Genomic DNA, 17,316 nt, shown 5'->3' with positions numbered 1-17,316 from the left:
GATCCATAATTTGGATTATTTTCCTCTTCCTTTAAGATGGCTTTGTGTATACATTTTTGCTTTTTCTTCTGTTCCAGGGCCACCACTACCTAGCTCAGGGAATGAGCAGCATTCCTCAGCCTCCATCTTTGAGCATGTGGATAGGATTTCCCGCCCCTCAGAGGCCAGTCGAAGGGTCCCCAGTAAGATCCAGCTGATTGCCCTGCAGCCCATCCCAGCACCTCCAGTTCAGCGCCCCCTCCCAGCCGACAGGGTGGCAGAAACCAACAAAATCAACAAAGAGGTATTTGTTTTTTATTAAAAAGTACATCATTAAAAATACATTCTGATTTGGTCAATGATTGAAAATGAGTGAAAGGTACAACATCAGTGGATTTCCACAGACGTGAGCTGCTGTCAAGGATTCTTGATTTAAAAGATCACATTTTGTGTGAGATCAGGTACTGTTGAAGGCATGGTAGATGCTAGGCAGATGTGCAGAAGAGAGTTAACCTCTCCAACCCAAAGCTTCCCCCCTTAGAAGGTCCCACATTAGTCCTTCTTCTGATCCCCCCATTCTTTAAGACCTAGTTCAGGTGCCGTGTGGCTGGTGGCCAGTGTCTCCATTTTTGTACATGTCCTTCTGGGGTGGGGGAGGGGGTCTCCTGTCAGGGACTCGTTTGGGTAAGGCTGGGTAGTTAGCAGGAAGTGGCTATTCTGCTGCATGATGCAAGCATCTTCTCCGCATCTGTCAGTCTTATTTAGAACTCTTAAGGAGTGATACGAGGTATGGAAAATACGTATTCCTAGGGCATATTATATCTAAACGTCAGGCGTATGTATCTTCAAAGTCATTGCTGGCCCGTTTCCAGGGTTTGATCTCCCCCACCTCCCGATGATGTTAAGAGATCCCCCTCCAGGGCACCGCACGGTGTTTGGGAATAAAGCTTATGGGGGTGGCAGGACATCCTGGAGCCTGCAGACAGTAGGTCAGGGGTGGGGCAGAGGAAGGTATTTCAGGACCCCTGAGGCCATCCGTGGCCGTCTGCCCCCTTTGTCCCCCCACCCCTATTGCTCTTGCTCAGATCCAGACCGCGCTGCGGCACAAGTCGGAGATTGAACATCACCGCAACAAGATCCGACTGCGGGCCAAGCGGCGTGGACACTACGAGTTTCCGGTGGTGGATGACCTGTCCTCCGGTGACACCAAGGAGCGACACCGGGTGTACCGCAGGGCGCAGATGCAGATCGACAAGATCCTGGACCCCACGGCCAGCGTGCCCTCGGTGTTTATAGAGCCCAGGAAGAGGTGGGCAGGCGTCCTGTGCCAGGCAGCCGAGGCGGGGGCACACAGGCGCTGTGGGGTCATGGGAGCCCAACCAGTGCCCCTCTCTGCTACTGCAGGGCTTGTGACACAGGGGCCCCGTCCATTTTCTCGCACAGGTATCGGAGAACAGGTTAGAAAAGGTTCCTAGCAGAAAGGCTGGAGGGGCTTCTGGGGGGACTTGGGTCCTGCCCTGGTCCCCTTTGTGTAGAGGGCAGCTGCTTCCTTCTGTCCTTTGCACCTCCACTCACCTGAGAACGCCGTCTCTGGATTTAGTTTGTCTCTTCAAGTCTAGCTTGTCTGAGGCTGCACTCCTCCTCTCCATCTCAAAGCTGCTCCTTCTGTGGCTTCCTGGCCTCTTCCAGGCCGGTGGGTGGTGGACTCATTTGTTTTATTCCAGTTGCCCGCAACGTCTTGGATGTTAGCGCCCACCCCAGCCTCCCAAACTCCCAGCCCGTGACACGGATGCATTTTCTTTAAACACTGCTCTCATTATGTCTTTCTCTGCTCAGATCCTGAGATGGCTTTTCTTACCTGCCATGTGGAACCTGTGCCCCTATTGCAGGCAGGGTCTGTCCCTTCCTTCTAGCTCTTTTCCACTGGCAGCCACAGATAGAATCGCCACCAAGAAGGTGGTCGCCTCCTAGTCCCCGTCATTCACCTGGGTTCACGCTTCTGGTCCTGCATGCTTGTGCCTGCCCCTCTCATCTGCCTCTCACACCCTCCCTGGCTCCAGGTCTTAACTGATCAGACCCAGTTCAGGCCCTGCAGAGCCAGCCATGGTATTGCTAGCTCATGGTGACCTCTCCCTTTTCTGGACATCTGAACATAACCGACAGATCTCTTGGTCATGTATTGCCTTGTGATCTCTGTTAGTCCGTGTGTGTTGATACGTCTGTTGTGGCAGGCTCTGAGCTTCCTTAGAACAGAAGCTGTGCCCTACACTTCATTTGTATCTTACAGGGTGTTTGCCGCAGTGACCAGCATGTTGGTACTCAGGAAAATATTTTAGCCTTTCCTTGAAAAGCCAGTAATGACAAGATTTCTTAGGAAGATAATTTTCTTTCTTCCTGACAGTTCACGGATAAAACGGTCTCCTAAGCCACGCCGGAAACACCAGGTCAATGGCTGTCCTGCCGATGCTGAGAAGGACAGACTCATCACCACCGACAGTGACGGCACTTACAAAAGGCCTCCTGGGGTCCACAACTCTGCCTACATTGGATGCCCAGTGCGTAACGCTGACTCCTGCTTCTGGAATCGGTGGGGTGGGTCTTAGGAAAATGTGTTCATGTGGGAGGAGAAGAAACGGGTGGTGGCTGCTGACTTTTGTGGTAGCTGTGTCTTCTGTGCTAGGGCCAGCTGGGTCACGAAGTACGTGGGTTGGGATGGTCACCCTTTGTCACCCTTTCTGAGGGGAGGCTTGAGTTATATAGCCACAGGGCTGCTGAGTGATGTCTCTGGAAACATACTTGGTGTTTCTCCTTTCTACGTGTAAGCTTCTCATGGGATTCAGGATGGAAACTTCTTGAGGTTAATTTCCCATAGTCAGAGGGTTGTTTGGGTTTCTTGATGATAGGAGAGGTATTCAGGGTTTTGTTCCTTCCTCCTACCCCGTAAGTGCTAAGAAGATAGTGTATTTGCTAATGCATATGTTTTATTCTTATGGGACAAAGAGCTTAATGGAAATTAAGAGGTAAGGAATGAATCGTTTTTTTTTTTTTTTTTTCAGACTGAAAGGGGTACTGATAGCGTTTCTTGAAGTGTTAGAGGCAAACATTGATAGCATTAGGACACATATACACAGACCCCCTGAGTAGGGAAGAAAGAGCCAGCCTCACTGAGGGGCTTTGTCCAGACACTCCTGGACAGAGGGAGAGCAAGACGCAGCTAACTCCAGCAGCACCTTGGAAGCACAGTACGCTCCTAAAGTCCTGTGCTGGGGACACGGGATTCCTCTTGCCGGAGACAAACTCACCGAGCCATCCCTGTTTAGAGAGAATTAGCGAAAAGCACATCCTTGGAGATGGGATTTGTGACTTACATGATCATTTTAGGCAGAGCTTATGCAGCCAGCCATTTCTTCCTGTTTTTTATTTGAAGTTTGTATTTTTCTCCTGAATTACACAAGTAACCAGCACTGAAAGACCTTAAATAAAATTAAACATGTATGCCAAAGAGCCACTGATGTGGGGCCTACATACCTGTAGAACTGAATCATGATCATCTGAAAGAACCAGACTTTTCCTTGGGACCTTCCTATACTTCTAATATCCTAAAGACCGTGGCCTTCGTAACCTACTCATGAGGATGAGCATGCTTCCAGGGAGCTGGAAGTTCTGCAGATTAGACTGTTCTCCTCCTCAGGAGAACAAATGGAGTAGGATCTGTTACTTTCTGAATGCTGAGCTCCCAGGTGAGCTGCCAGCTTACTGGCAGATCTCACATTAGGTGGTGCTCTTGTGCTGGGCCTGGGTTTTTGGAAAGGTGTTTGGGTATCTGTGGTGCTTGGTTTGATCTGGGGAGGGCTGTCCCCCTGGAATTCCCCAGGTGGTCACCTGGGGGGTTCTGTCTGTCTGAAGCAGGGACTTCCTGTGGTGTGGAGCTAAGGAATAGAACGAAGGACAGTGTCCCTTCCCTCTTCACTTCCATGGCCAGCCTGGGCTCCTGCTCTTGGGGGGTCTCCAGGGAGCCGTCTCAGTCGCTGTCTTCTTTCCTTACTAGCCCTGAGCTCCTGCATTGAGCACCACTGAGTTTTGTGTGAGGAATAACCCTGTTGTTTCGTCATTTGCCTACCTCAGTGACCCTAACTCAGGCTTTTTTTTTTTTAATAGTGGCTCATGCCATCTCTTTCTTCTTTTTTTGCTTAGCAGAAAATGCAGAGGTTCTGCCTTCATTGGGTAAAAAGAAGCCTTTTCCTGGGGACTAGCTCAGTCAGCTGCTTGTCTTCAAGGGCTCCTCTTTCAGATTGCCTAAAATATCAGTCTTCCTCCAATGGGCTTACTTTTTACTCACTCTCCCTAAACATTCTGAAATGCATACTTTCAAAGATGGTGCCTTTCTCAGAACTCACCTTTTCTTTTCTTTCTTTTTTTTTTTTGAGACAGAGTCTCACTCTGTCGCCCTTGGTAGAGTGCCGTGGTGTCACAGATCACAGCAACCTCAAAGTCTTGGGCGTAAGCGATTCTCTTGCTTCAGCCTCCCAAGGAGCTTGGACTACAGGCACCCGCCACAACGTTTTTTGTTGTGTTTTTTGGTTGTAGCTGTCGTTGTTTGGCAGGCCCGGGCTGGGTTCGAACCCGCCAGCTCCCGTGTATGTGGCTGGCGCCCTAGCCACTGAGCTACAGGCGCCGAGCCAGAACTCACCTTTTCTAAGTTTGTTTTTCATCCTCAAGATCATACTAGGGATGTACTACATGCTTTTGAATTACTTTGAGTTTTCTACTTTCCACTGAAAATATCTTCTAGGGAATACTTTTACACTTTTGGTGGAATTGCAAAGTAGTACAGCCTCTTTGGAAAGAAGTATGGAGAATCCTCAAAGAGCCTAAAGTAGACCTTCTAGTTGATCCCATTATCCCATTACTAGGTCTCTACCCAGAAGAAAAAAAAAACATTTTATCATAAGGACATTTGTACTAGAATATTTGTGACAGCTCAATTTACAATTGACAAGATGTGGAATCAGTCCAAATGCCTATCATCCCAGGAATAAATTAACAAACTGTGGTATATGTATACCATAGGATATTATTCTCATAAAAAAATGGAGACTTTACATCTTTTTTTTTAATTATTATTATTAAATCGTAGCTGTGTACATTAATGCAATCGTGGGGCACCATACACTGGTTTTATAGACCGTCTGACACATTTTCATCATGCTGGTTAACATAGCCTTCCTGGCATTTTCTTAGTTATGTGTTAAGACATTTACATTCTACATTTACTAAGTTTCACATGTACCCTTGTAAGATGCACCACAGGTGTAATCCCACCAATCACCCTCCCTCCGCTCACCTCCCCCCTCCCTCCCCTCTCTATCCCCCTTCCTCCTATTCTTAGGTTATAACTGGGTTATAGCTTTCATGTGAAAGCCATACATTAGTTTCATAGTAGGGCTGAGTGCATTGGATACGAGACTTTACATCTTTTGTATTAACCTGGATGGAATTGAAACACAGTCTCCTTAGTAAAGTGTTACCAGAATGGAAAAGCAAGTACCCAGTGTACTGGACACTAATATGAAACCAGTAGATGAGCAACTACACGCCCACACAGAAAAACACTTAAATTCGAGAAGGAGACAGGGGAAAGGAGGGAGATAGGCGCGCTCTCACCCTACAGGCACAATGTAAGGGTATATGACACACCTCCTGGGTGAAGAGCTCAACTGCAACGTGGACTTTACCTAACGAACACAAACAGCTTAACCTAATCATTTGTACCATTATATTAATCTGAAATTAAAAAATATATATATCTTCTCCTTGGCCACAGAGGGTATTGGATCTCCAGCCAAGGCTTACAGACCTTCTGAGGCTGGAAAGGCTGTTCTTTCATTGGTTCCCTGTTTTGTCTCTTAGAGTTTACCCAGTGTATACATGTCTTCTGATGACGTTTTGCTCATAAGGCACTGTCAGACTCGTGTTACCCAGAGAGTGAATAGAGATACCTCCATTTTAAGGACAAATGATTTTTGAATAAATAATTGTCACTGTTGACTGTTATTAAGTAGCTATCATGATAGGTATTATAACTAAGTAATATAATATTTATAATTGTGGTGTATATATATATATATAACACATAGTGTTAATATGGTGGAGACTTTGACCTTTTTTAGGGGTATGTAGGGCTATTTATTTTACTCTTAATAGTCAGACTGCTTTGCTTTTTGGTTTCTCTATAGAAAGTTGACCAGGTTTTTCTAATATATATTTTGAAACATGTTTTTTGGCTACTCAGGGGCTTTTTTTTTTTTTTTTTTGTAGAGACAGAGTCTCACTTTACTGCCCTCAGTAGAGTGCCGTGGCATCACACGGCTCACAGCAACCTCCAGCTCTTGGGCTTATGTGATTTTCTTGCCTCAGCCTCCCGAGCAGCTGGGACTACAGGCACCCGCCACAATGCCCAGCTATTTTTTTGTTGCAGTTTGGCTGGGGCTGGGTTTGAACCCACCACCCTCGGTATATGGGGCTGGCGCCCTACTCACTGAGCCACAGGTGCTGCCCTACTCAGGGGCTTTTAATAAAAATGTATGCTTCCAGGTACTAATGTGCATTTCTAATAGTTGAGTTTTCCTGAAAGCAAGGAATGTTGAATATTTCCACGTTTTTTGTTTTTTTCCCAATTCAAGCCTTTTTCCTCCATGAAATGTAATGTACTTTCATCAGTGGGGTTATTTTTTCATTCTTAGGATAAACATTTTCCTCAATGTCAGGAAAATTCTGTTTTGGTCCCAGAGTTTTGTTTTAGGGTCACCACAAAAGCTTCTGTGTGATTCTTCTTTCCTTTATCTCCCACATTGTAGTCAGATCCTGACCTCCCTGCGGCTGTGCAGACACCGTCCTCCGTGGAGCTTGGGAGGTACCCAGGCCTGCCCTTCCCCACCTCCCAGTACATCCCACCCCAGCCGTCTATCGAGGAGGCACGCCAGACCATGCACTCCCTCCTGGACGACGCCTTTGCCCTTGTGGCCCCTAGCAGCCAGCCCGCTGCCAGTGCTGCAGGGGGAGGCTCCGGGGTCCCACCTGGCCTGCCCATGAACAGCACCCCTTCCCGGGAAGAGAGGAGAGCCACCCAGTGGGGCTCCTTCTACAGCCCAGCCCAGACGGCCAACAACCCATGCAGTGTAAGTCCTGGCTTTCTAGAATTCTCTACTGGCAAGATGTTGGAGTTTTGTTGCGTGACTGCCTCTCTTTCAAGCTTCCTAAAAAACTCTGGTGTATTTGGTAAGATTTAAAAAGCTTGGATGATGAGTCTTAGTTTGTATTATCTTCTACTAAGTTAATTCTTAAGGTTGGAATCATCCTTTTACGCCACTCTGATACTTGGTTTGTTGAAGAATGGAGGGGAATTTTTATGGAAGCACCTTCTGGTTCCCTCACAATGTCATGAAATAGAGGTGGGGTAACTGTCAAAACATGTTGTCATTGATGGCTCTGTAAAAGGTGCAGTTTAGGATATACTCAAATTGTTTAACTTCTTGTGTAGCCATCTTGGGACTGCAGCCTTTGAGGCTGTGGGAGTAAAAGTGGCAGCCTGTGCATGGGTGAGCAAAGACAACCCTTCTCAAATGTCTACTTTCCATCTTAGGAGTTGACATTTCTGCATCTCATCCGGCTTTGTTATCACGCGTGTTTTTCCTGTTCCGTCAGTCCTTTGGCATTTACCTTCTTACGACATGGAAAAGTAAAACTCGAGTAACACAATTATTAATTTTCTGCTAATTGCTGGTAAAATGATTAAAAGATTTGACTCAGGAAAGAAATTAAAAGGTCACAACAATTTAAATTTATTAGTCAGGGGCTGGGCACAGAGCTCATGTCTATAATCCTACCTCTCTGGGAGGCTGAGGTGGGTGGATTGCTTGAGCTCAGGAGTTCAAGACCAGCCTGAGCAAGAGTGAGACCCCCATCTCTACTAAAAGTAGAAAAACTAGCCGGGTGTTGTGGCAGGTGCCTGACTACTCGGGAGGCTGAGGCAAGAGGATTGCTCAAGCCCAAAAGTTTGAGATTGCCGTGAGCTATGATGCCACGGCACTTTACCTAGTGTGACAGAGTGAGACTCTGTCTCAAATCATTTAATTAGCCAGAGAGTGTTTATACTGTGGCCCTCTGATTTTGTTACCCCCATTGAGGTGAAATTGGGTGGCCATAAGAATATGTTAAAATAATATTTTTTCACACTTGAAATTGGTTTGAATTTTCCAAACAGATCCTCCTCAAAGCATTGTTTCCTCCAGGCATGCTTTAGAACAGTGCGTGTAACCACTACCATGTGAGTGGGGGTGGGGGGTACCATTCCATCTAATCATTGTTTTTAATGTTAAAATGCAGCTTGTTTCCACAAGAAATATTAAACTACTTCAAAATTATAGCTGGTGGTTTATAATCTTTTATGGTAGTTTATAATCTTCAAATGGACGATAAAACTCAGTGATAACTCTTGGGCTTACGCGATTCTCTTGCCTTAGCCTCCCAAGCAGCTGGGACTATAGGCGCCCGCCACAATGCCCGACTATTTTTTTGTTGCGGTTTGGCCGGGGCTGGGTTTGAACCTGCCACACCCTTGGCATATGGGGCCGATGCCCTACTCACTGAGCCACAGAGGTTGCTGTGAGCCGTGTGACGTCATGGCACTCTACCCAAGGGCGGTTACAGTGAGACTCTGTCTCTACAAAAAAACAAACAAACAACAACAACAAAAAAAACTCAGTGATAAAATAAATGTGCATACAGCTGCTATCTGGTTGCCGTAAGCTTTTCTTACTTCCTTATTCACTTAAATATATTACAGAGCACCTGCTGGATTCCAGGTATTCTGCCAGGTGTTGGGGACAGAGTAGTGCACACCACAGGTCTTACGTTCTGCTAGAGGATATGTGGACAGTCAGAATAGCACTTCTAGCATAGGAGGTAGGTGCTGTGGCAGGGGAAAGTGATGATGGTGGAAGCACTGAGCTGAGCCTTTAGGTATTTGAGAAGGATTTTCTGGACAAAATGACATGTAAATGGAAGTCTGAGGTTATTAGAGGTTGTCAGTTGAAGGAGAGTTTAGGTAGTGGAAAGTATAGCAAGGCGCAGAAATTAAAATATCTGAGAAAGACTTCTTCTGGGTAAGATGGAGAAAGAGTCTGGATTTACCTTCCTTCTTGAAACAACTAAAAAAAAAAAAAAAAAACTGGGCTGGGCGCCGTGGCTCACACCTGTAATCCTAGCACTCTGGGAGGCCAAGGCAGTTGGATGGGCTGAGTTCACAGGTTCGAGACCAGCCTGAGCCAGAGCGAGACCCCATCTCTAAAAAGAAAAAAAAAAAACAGCCCAGCGTTATGGCAGGCGCTGGTAGTCCCAGCTACTTCAGAGGCTGAGGCAAGAGAATCACTTGAGCCCAAAAGTTTGAGGTTGCTGTGAGCTATGATGCTACAGCACTCTACTGAGGGTGAAAGAGTGAGACTCTGTCTAAAAAAAAAAACTGAACAGAATATATGGGTTTTCCCAACATTGGACTCAGAGTAACAAAGGGCAGGGATCAATGATAAATGAGTTGAGTCCTACTATTATTTGCCTGTCTTATGTCTGGAGAGTTTCTAGTAACAGTGCAGGGCGGGAGACCCCACACAGAGGTGGTGATTTCCCTGAGTTGAAGTAGAGTCGGAAGTCTAGAGAGGAAAAGACTGCTGGTTCACAGTAGGGGTACAGAAGAGCCCAGACGTGCGCTGAGAAGGAATTCTAGTGATCTGCAGACACTCTTCCTCTGAGGACTGATCATTTTAGGGTGTAAAGCAGTGGTTCTCAACCTTCCTAATGCCGCGGCGCTTTAATACAGTTCCTCATGTTGTGGTGACCCCCAACCATAAAATTATTTTCATTGCTACTTCGTGAAGTAGCAACTTCAGATGTTGAAGCCATAACCCCAATGTGACTATGGTGATTAAGGTTAAATGAGGCCGGGTGTGATACTATCCTAACAATCCAGGGTGGGAGGATCGCTGGAGGTCAGGAGTTCAAGACCAGCCTGAGCAAGAGCAAGACCCTGTCTCTACAAAAATGTAGACTACACGCCTGTGGTCCTAGCTACTCAGGAGGCTAAGACAGAAGGATTACCTGAGCCCAGGAGTTTGAGGTTGCAGTGAGCTATGATGGTGCCACTGTACTCTTACCCAGATGATGCAGTGAGACTGTCTCTCAAAAACAAAAAAAGTTAAATGAGGCTTTAGGGTAGAGTACTGATTTGATAGGACTATTGCTCTCACAAGACTAGGAAGAATCCCTAGAATGTTCTTTCCACCATGTTAGGGCACAGTGAGAGGGCAGCTGTGTGAGCTGGGGAGAGAGCCCTCACCTAAAACTGAATCTTTTTTTTTTTTTTTTTTTTTTTTTTAGACAGAATCACACTTGGTCACCCTCAGTAGAGTGCTGTGGCATCTTAGCTCAAAGCATCCTCAAACTCTTGGGTTCAAATGATTTTCTTGCCTCAGCCTCTGAAGTAGCTGGGACTACAGGTATCCACCACAATGTCTGGCTATGTTTTAGAGACGGGGTCTTGCTCTGGCTCAGGCTGGTCTCGAACTTGTGAGCTCAGGCAGTCCTCTTGGAGTTCTGGGACTATAGACATGAACCACCACACCTGGCCTCTAAAACTGAATCTTGCTGGAACCTTGATCTATGACTTTTTTTTTTTTTTTTGAGACAGAGTCTTAAGCTGTCGCCCTGGGTAGAGTGCTGTGCTGTCACAGCTCACAGCAACCTCTGACTCTTAGCTTAAGCGATTCTCTTGCCTCAGCCTCCCAAGTAGCTGTGACTACAGGAGCCCACCACAACGCCCTTTGGGCTCCTGTAATGAGAAGCTGAAGCAAGAGGATTCTTAAGCCCAAGAGTTAGAGGTTTCTGTGAGCCATAACACCACGGCAACTGTGTTGCAGTTGTCATTGTTTTAGCAGGCCTGGGCTGGGTTCAAACCTGCCAGCCCCTGTGTATGTGGCTGGCACCCTACCCACTGAGCTAGGGGCACCACCCATTGATCTATGACTTTCCAGCCTCCATAACTATGAGAAATAAATTTTGTTGTGTTAAGCCACCCATTCTAAGGTATTTTGTTATAGCAGCCTGACCAGCCTAATGCCATTCCTTTCCCAGTCGTCAGTAGAAAACCACATAATGCATGGAATATCAGAGTATTCAGAAGAATTTTGCTTCTGTGGTGGAGAGAAAGTAGCCCCAGATTACAGCTACCATGGCTCTACCTAACAAAACATAAAATCTGAACCCAAATGAAGTTCAAGAATATTGAAACACAATAATATCCAGTATCCAATGAGGTGAAATTTATAATGTCTGCCATCAAATCAAAACTAAACAGTCAAGCAAAGAAGCAGGAAGGTGACAGAGATAGAATTAGTAGACAAGATGTTAAAAGAATTATTAGAATGTGAGTTCCATATGTTTAAGAAACTAAAAGAAGGATTGAACATGCTAATTAGAGACACTGAGGATATTAAAAGGTACAATTCAAATTTAGAGATGAAAACTACAACATCTGACATGAAAATATAGTAGATGGGATTAGTGGCAGATTACATATTGCAGAAGAAGAGATTAGTGGGCTTGAAAAGATAGTAGTAAAAACTTTACAACATAAAAAAAGAGAACTGATAGAGTAAAGAAATGAACAGAGCAGGCCAGGCGCAGTGGCTCACGCCTGTTGTCCTAGCACTTGGGAGGCCAAGGCTGCTGAATTGCCTGAGCTCACAGGTTCAAGACCAGCTTGAGCCAGAGTGCGACCTCGTCTTTCAGAAAAATAGCTGGGCATTGTGGCAAGCACCTATAGTCCCAACTACTTGGGCAGCTGAGGCAAGAGAATTGCTTGAGGCCAAGAGTTTGAGGTTGCTGTGAGCTATGACTCCATAGCACTCTACTGAGGGCTTCAAAGTGAGACTCTGTCTCAAAAAAAACAAAAAAACAAAACAAACAAAAAAAATGAACAGAGCAATAGTGAACTGTGGCATGCTTTCAAGAAGACTAATACCCATGTAATTAGAATTCCCAAAGAGAGAGGAAGAGATAAAAAAAAAAATAATAATGACCAAATCAATATTGAGAAAGAAAAACAGTGTTGGAGGGATCACACTTTCTGACTTTAAATTATGTTATAAAGCTGTAAAAATGAAAATGATATGGTACTAGGATCAACAACAACAAAAAAACACAGATTGAAAGAACAGAATAGAGAATCCAGAAATATCTGGTCAACTAATTTTTGATATGGGCACAGCAAGGATGCAGTGGGGAAAGGACAATCTCTTCAATAAATAGTGCTGAGAAAGCTGGATTTCCACATGCAAAAGAAGGAGATTGGAGTCTTACCTCACACCATACACAAAAGTCAACTCAAAATGGATTAAAGACCTGACTGTAAGAACTGAAGTTTATGACTATAATGAAGTCATAAAACTCCTAGAAGAGAACACAGGGGAAAGTTACTTGATATTGGCCTTGGCAATGATTCTTTGGGTGTCACACCAGAAGTTCAGGCTACAAAAACAAAAATAAACAGATGGGACTACCTCATACTAAAAAGCTTCTGCGCAGCAAAAGAAACAATCAACAAAATGGAAAGGCAACCTGTGTACTAGGAAAAAATATTTGTAAGGCACATATCTAATAAGGGGTTGAAATCTAAAATTTTATTTTTTAAAAAACCTGAACATTTTTTCCAAAGAAAAAAAATTTACCAACAGGTATATGGAAAGGTGCTCAAAATAATCATCAGAGAAATACAAATTAAATCCTCTATGAGATCTATGAGATATCACCTCACACTTAATAGAATGGCTATTATCTAAAAGGTAAGAGGTAACAGATTTTTGGCAAAGGTGGGAAGAAAGGGGAACCCTCGTACGCTGTTAACGGGAATGTAGATTGGTAGAGACATAAGAAACAGTATGGAGATTCCTAAAGAAATTAAACATAGCACTCCTTGATGACCCAGCAATCCCTCTTCTGGGTTTATACCCAAAGGAGATAAAATCACCACCTTATAAAGTTATCTGTATTCCCACGTTCACTGCTGAACGTGAGCCTTAGTCATAATAGCCAAGACATGGGAACAATGTAAGTGTCCATGGACGGATGAATGTGTAAAGAAAACGTGTGTTATGTCTTCTTTGGAAAAAATGTCTATTCAGGTTCTTTGCCCATTTTTAATCATCATTGGTTTATTTGGGTTTTTTTTTGCTATTGAGTTATAAGAGTTTTTTTAAAAATAAAATTTTAGAGATTAATCCCCTATCAATGAAATATTATTAAACCTGAAAAAGGGGATCTTGTCATTTGCCACAACTTGGATGGACCTGTAGGACGTTATGCTAAGTGAAAGAAGCAGACACACAAAGAAAAATATTACATGATCGCACTTACATGTGAAATCTAAAAATATATATAAATGAGAAGGTCAATGGGCGGCGCCTGTGGCTCAGTGAGTAGGGCGCCGGCCCCATATGCCGAGGGTGGCGGATTCAAGCCCAGCCTTGGCCAACTGCAACAACAACAATAAAAAAATAGCCGGGCGTTGTGGCAGGCGCCTGTAGTCCCAGCTGCTTGGGAGGCTGAGGCAAGAGAATCGTGTAAGCCCAGGAGTTGGAGGCTGCTGTGAGCTGTGTGACGCCATGGCACTCTACCCGAGGGCGGTACAGTGAGACTCTGTCTCTACAAAAAAAAAAAAAAAAAATGAGAAGGTCAAATATGCAGAAATAGAGAACAAAACCCAGAGGTGAGGGAGTGGGAGGAAATGAGGAGGTTGAGGTCAAAGGATACAAAGTGGTGGATATTCAGGATGAATAGGTCCAGAGAGCTAATGTACAGCAGGAAGACTGTAGAAATTTTTGTTAAATAAGTAAATTTTAGCTGCTTTTGTCACAAAAAATAACTATGTGAGATGACAGATGTTAATTTGCTTCACTATCATTTTTACTATCTATATGTATCCCATAACATCATGTTGTAAACCTCAAACATGTACGGTAAAATTTATTTAAAGAAGAGAAATAATGGCCCCCAATTTTTTGAATTGGTGGGAACTGCAAATTCACAGATCTGCAAAGCTCAGTGTGAACCCTACGCACATGCATAAGAAACAGGAAGAAAACTCTACTAAGAACGTTGGTTAAAACAGGCGATAAAGATCTTAAAAGCATCCAGGAAACAGGGACACTTTACGTACAGTGGAACAAAGGTAAAAGCAGAATATTCCCTGTCTAGAATACAGGAACTGAAAGGAAAAAAAGGTCAACTTAGAATTTTATATCTAGTGAAAATATCTTTCAAAGACTAAGGTGAAATAAAAACTTCTCTGACATGCATTGTAAGAAATGTTATAGGGGCGGCGCCTGTGGCTCAGTCGGTAAGGCGCCGGCCCCATATACCGAGGGTGGCGGGTTCAAACCCGGCCCCGGCTGAACTGCAACCAAAAAATAGCTGGGCGTTGTGGCGGGTGCCTGTAGTCCCAGCTACTTGGGAGGCTGAGGCAAGAGAATCGCTTAAGCCCAGGAGATGGAGGTTGCTGTGAGCTGTGTGATGCCACGGCACTCTACCAAGGGCCATAAAGTGAGACTCTGTCTCTACAAAAAAAAAAAAACCAAGAAATGTTATAGGAAGACCTTCAGGCAGAAGTAAAATAATTTCAGATCCGATGAATATCTAGATAAATGCGTAATATCTAGAATATCTGCATAAATGAATAGAATGCACGGGAAATGTAAATTTGTGGGTAGCTATAGAAAACGCTCTTCATCATTTAAAGCTTTTCAAATGCTAATTGGTCAGGCACCGTGGTTCTTGGTGGCTTAGCACTTTGGGAGGCTGAGGCGGGCAGGTGGCTTGAGCCCAGGAAACCGTGATTATGGAGCTGAGGAGCACTGTGATCCGCTGTCTGCAAGCTAGAGACCCAGGGAAACCCAGGAGGTGTAGTTCAAAGTCCTGAGAGCCAAATTCCAGTCCGAATCTGAAAGTTTAAGAACCAGAAGCTCCAAGGGCAGGAGAAGATTAACAAATGTCCCAGTTCAAGCAGGCAGGCGGCTCAAGATTCAGAGTACAAGTCCAACCTTTTTCTTCTGTTCAGGCCCTCAGTGGAATGGATGACGCCCACTCACATCTGCTTTACTCAGTCCACTGATTCAAGAGATGATCTCTTCTGGAAACCTGTGACTGAAATGCCCAGAAATAACGTATCATCAGATAACTGGGCATCCTGTGACCCAGTCAAGTTGGTCCATAAATTTAACCATCATAGTATGTTCCAAACAGGGAAATGACTTCTGGCTACATAGTGCAGGGTGGGCAGTGAGAGTGGTGGACAGGAGTCAGGAGAGGAAAACGGGGGAGGCTTCCTGTGGTTAGAGGGCCCACATCTCATCCGGGGGGCAGGGGGCATGGCTGCACACGGTTTTGAGCAGCCAGAGACGTAACTGGTTATGGCTCTTTGAAAGACCAGTCTTATTTCAGAGTGGAGAATGGTTGTCAGAGCGTGAGACAACACAGGACACCATTGTGGCACTCTTGGTGGGAGGGGTGCCACACCTGGTGTCGTGCAGGGCAGGGACTGGAGAGGAAGACCCTGCCAGGCTCCCGCAGGATTCGTTGCTGACGGCACCGAGCCAGTGCGGAGGAAGAGTTCGATGATGCAGGAGAGTGGACGCCGGGGATCCGGAGCACCAGTGCAGGGATTAACTTTGGAAACGAGGGGATATATTTCTTCCAGTTTGATGGTAGAACAGAAGAAAGGTTGGGTGTGGTTAAAATCAAGTTGCAGTTAGTGGCAGGAAGTTGAGGACCAGCAGAGAAGGCAGAGGAAGAAGGCAGGAATATGGCAGGGCAGGAGGCTCGAGGAAGAATAGCGTCAAAACGCCAACCGGGGAGAATGAGAGGAAACCGGTTAGGACCGACGCCTTAGCCTTGAGGCCCTGCCATGAAGTTACAGTGGCACAAATTGGAGTTCTCTGCTTTTGTTGGTCAGCATGTAGACGCCCAGGTGCAGGCACTGGGACGGGACTGGGGCTTCATGAGACGAATGTTGACAGAAGGGACTGTGGGTAAGAGAGGTGCAGGCGAAATGGAGAGGGTCTGGGAAGGTGGGAGCATTTAAACATGCTGGAGCCTGGGTGACTTTTCCTCCTGAGTCTGTCCTCTGCATTAAACTCATTGAAGCCACCATCCTCTCTCAACAGGGTTATTGTGATAGCTTCTAATTGTCTCCCTGCCTCTGGTCTCAGATATCAGCAACTGATAAGTAAAATGGGGGGTGTCAGCGCTGGGTGGGCCAAGTAGCTGAGGTGTGTCGTCACGATGACAAGAGGACTTGTAATGAAGAGGAAGACCCACCAGGAGCCACTTTGCGTCCCCTTGAGTTTTCCAAAGGGAAAGTCTCCGCTCACTCTCTGACCTGATGTTTCTTTGTCACCCCTCTCTGCTCCCAGGCATATCCTGGCTTCCGCGGACTGCCAGTGGCTCTCAGCCAGCTCCCTCTAAGTACAGTGTAATTCTGGGGCTGGGGTTAGGGGCCGTATCACCCCTAACCCCAGCCCCAGAATATTTTGTTTTCTTCCCTTGGCCACAATTTTGCTCAGTGCATAGTATGGTTTTGCTCTTTTATTTGCCTCTTGTTAGGGAATTTTTAGCAGTAATTTTTTTTTGACAGATTTGTATCAAAATAAATTTCTTATTTGTTTATTGTTCACAGGTGTTGGGGATTAAAGATTTCATAACAAGGCTTTTAATCTACTCCCTTAACTGTCAATTCAAATCCATAATAAGATTTTTTTTTTTTTTTTTGGAGACAGAGTCTCACTATGCGCCCTTGGTAGAGTGCTGTGGCGTCACAGTTCATAGCAACCTCTAACTCTTGGGCTTAAGCGATTCTCTTGCCTCAGCCTCCCAAGTAGCTGGAACTACAGGTGCCTGCCACAACACCCGGCAGTTTTTTGGTTCTAGTTCTCATTGTTGTTTGGTAGGCCTGGGCTGGATTCGAACCCGCTAGCTCCGTTGTATATGGCCGGCGACCTACCCACTGAGCTACAGGCACCGAGCCGCATAGTAAGATTTTTACAAGCATTGTTACGCAGTGGTCTTCGCATTGTGAGTTTTGATGTTGCCCTCCTGATGGATTTTGATGAGAATGATAGCGGTTTTAATCCAGTGGAAAACCAGAATCATTGGCTATGGATATGTAATATAATTTTGACATATTTACAAATTGGTTGTAAAGTTACTGATCACCCTTTATTTATGACTTCTGAC

The 17,316-nt window shown here is 45.2% G+C and overlaps 1 protein-coding gene across 2 annotated transcripts in view; it reads left to right on the top strand.

Annotated features, from left to right (window-relative positions):
* The window catches only part of KIAA1549 (KIAA1549 ortholog), a 147,327-nt gene that overhangs the window by 110,756 nt on the left and 19,255 nt on the right, over positions 1–17,316 (top strand). For both annotated transcript variants that reach the window (XM_053553717.1, XM_053553716.1), the window contains exons 13-16: positions 78–283; positions 1,065–1,288; positions 2,381–2,534; positions 6,837–7,157. In XM_053553717.1, the coding sequence (XP_053409692.1) occupies positions 78–283; positions 1,065–1,288; positions 2,381–2,534; positions 6,837–7,157 (905 nt within the window). The remainder of the gene's footprint in view (positions 1–77; positions 284–1,064; positions 1,289–2,380; positions 2,535–6,836; positions 7,158–17,316) is intronic.

Source organism: Nycticebus coucang, chromosome 11 (assembly GCF_027406575.1).
Source record: "Nycticebus coucang isolate mNycCou1 chromosome 11, mNycCou1.pri, whole genome shotgun sequence".
NCBI lineage: Eukaryota > Metazoa > Chordata > Mammalia > Primates > Lorisidae > Nycticebus > Nycticebus coucang.
This window is presented reverse-complemented; position numbering and strand designations above follow the sequence as displayed.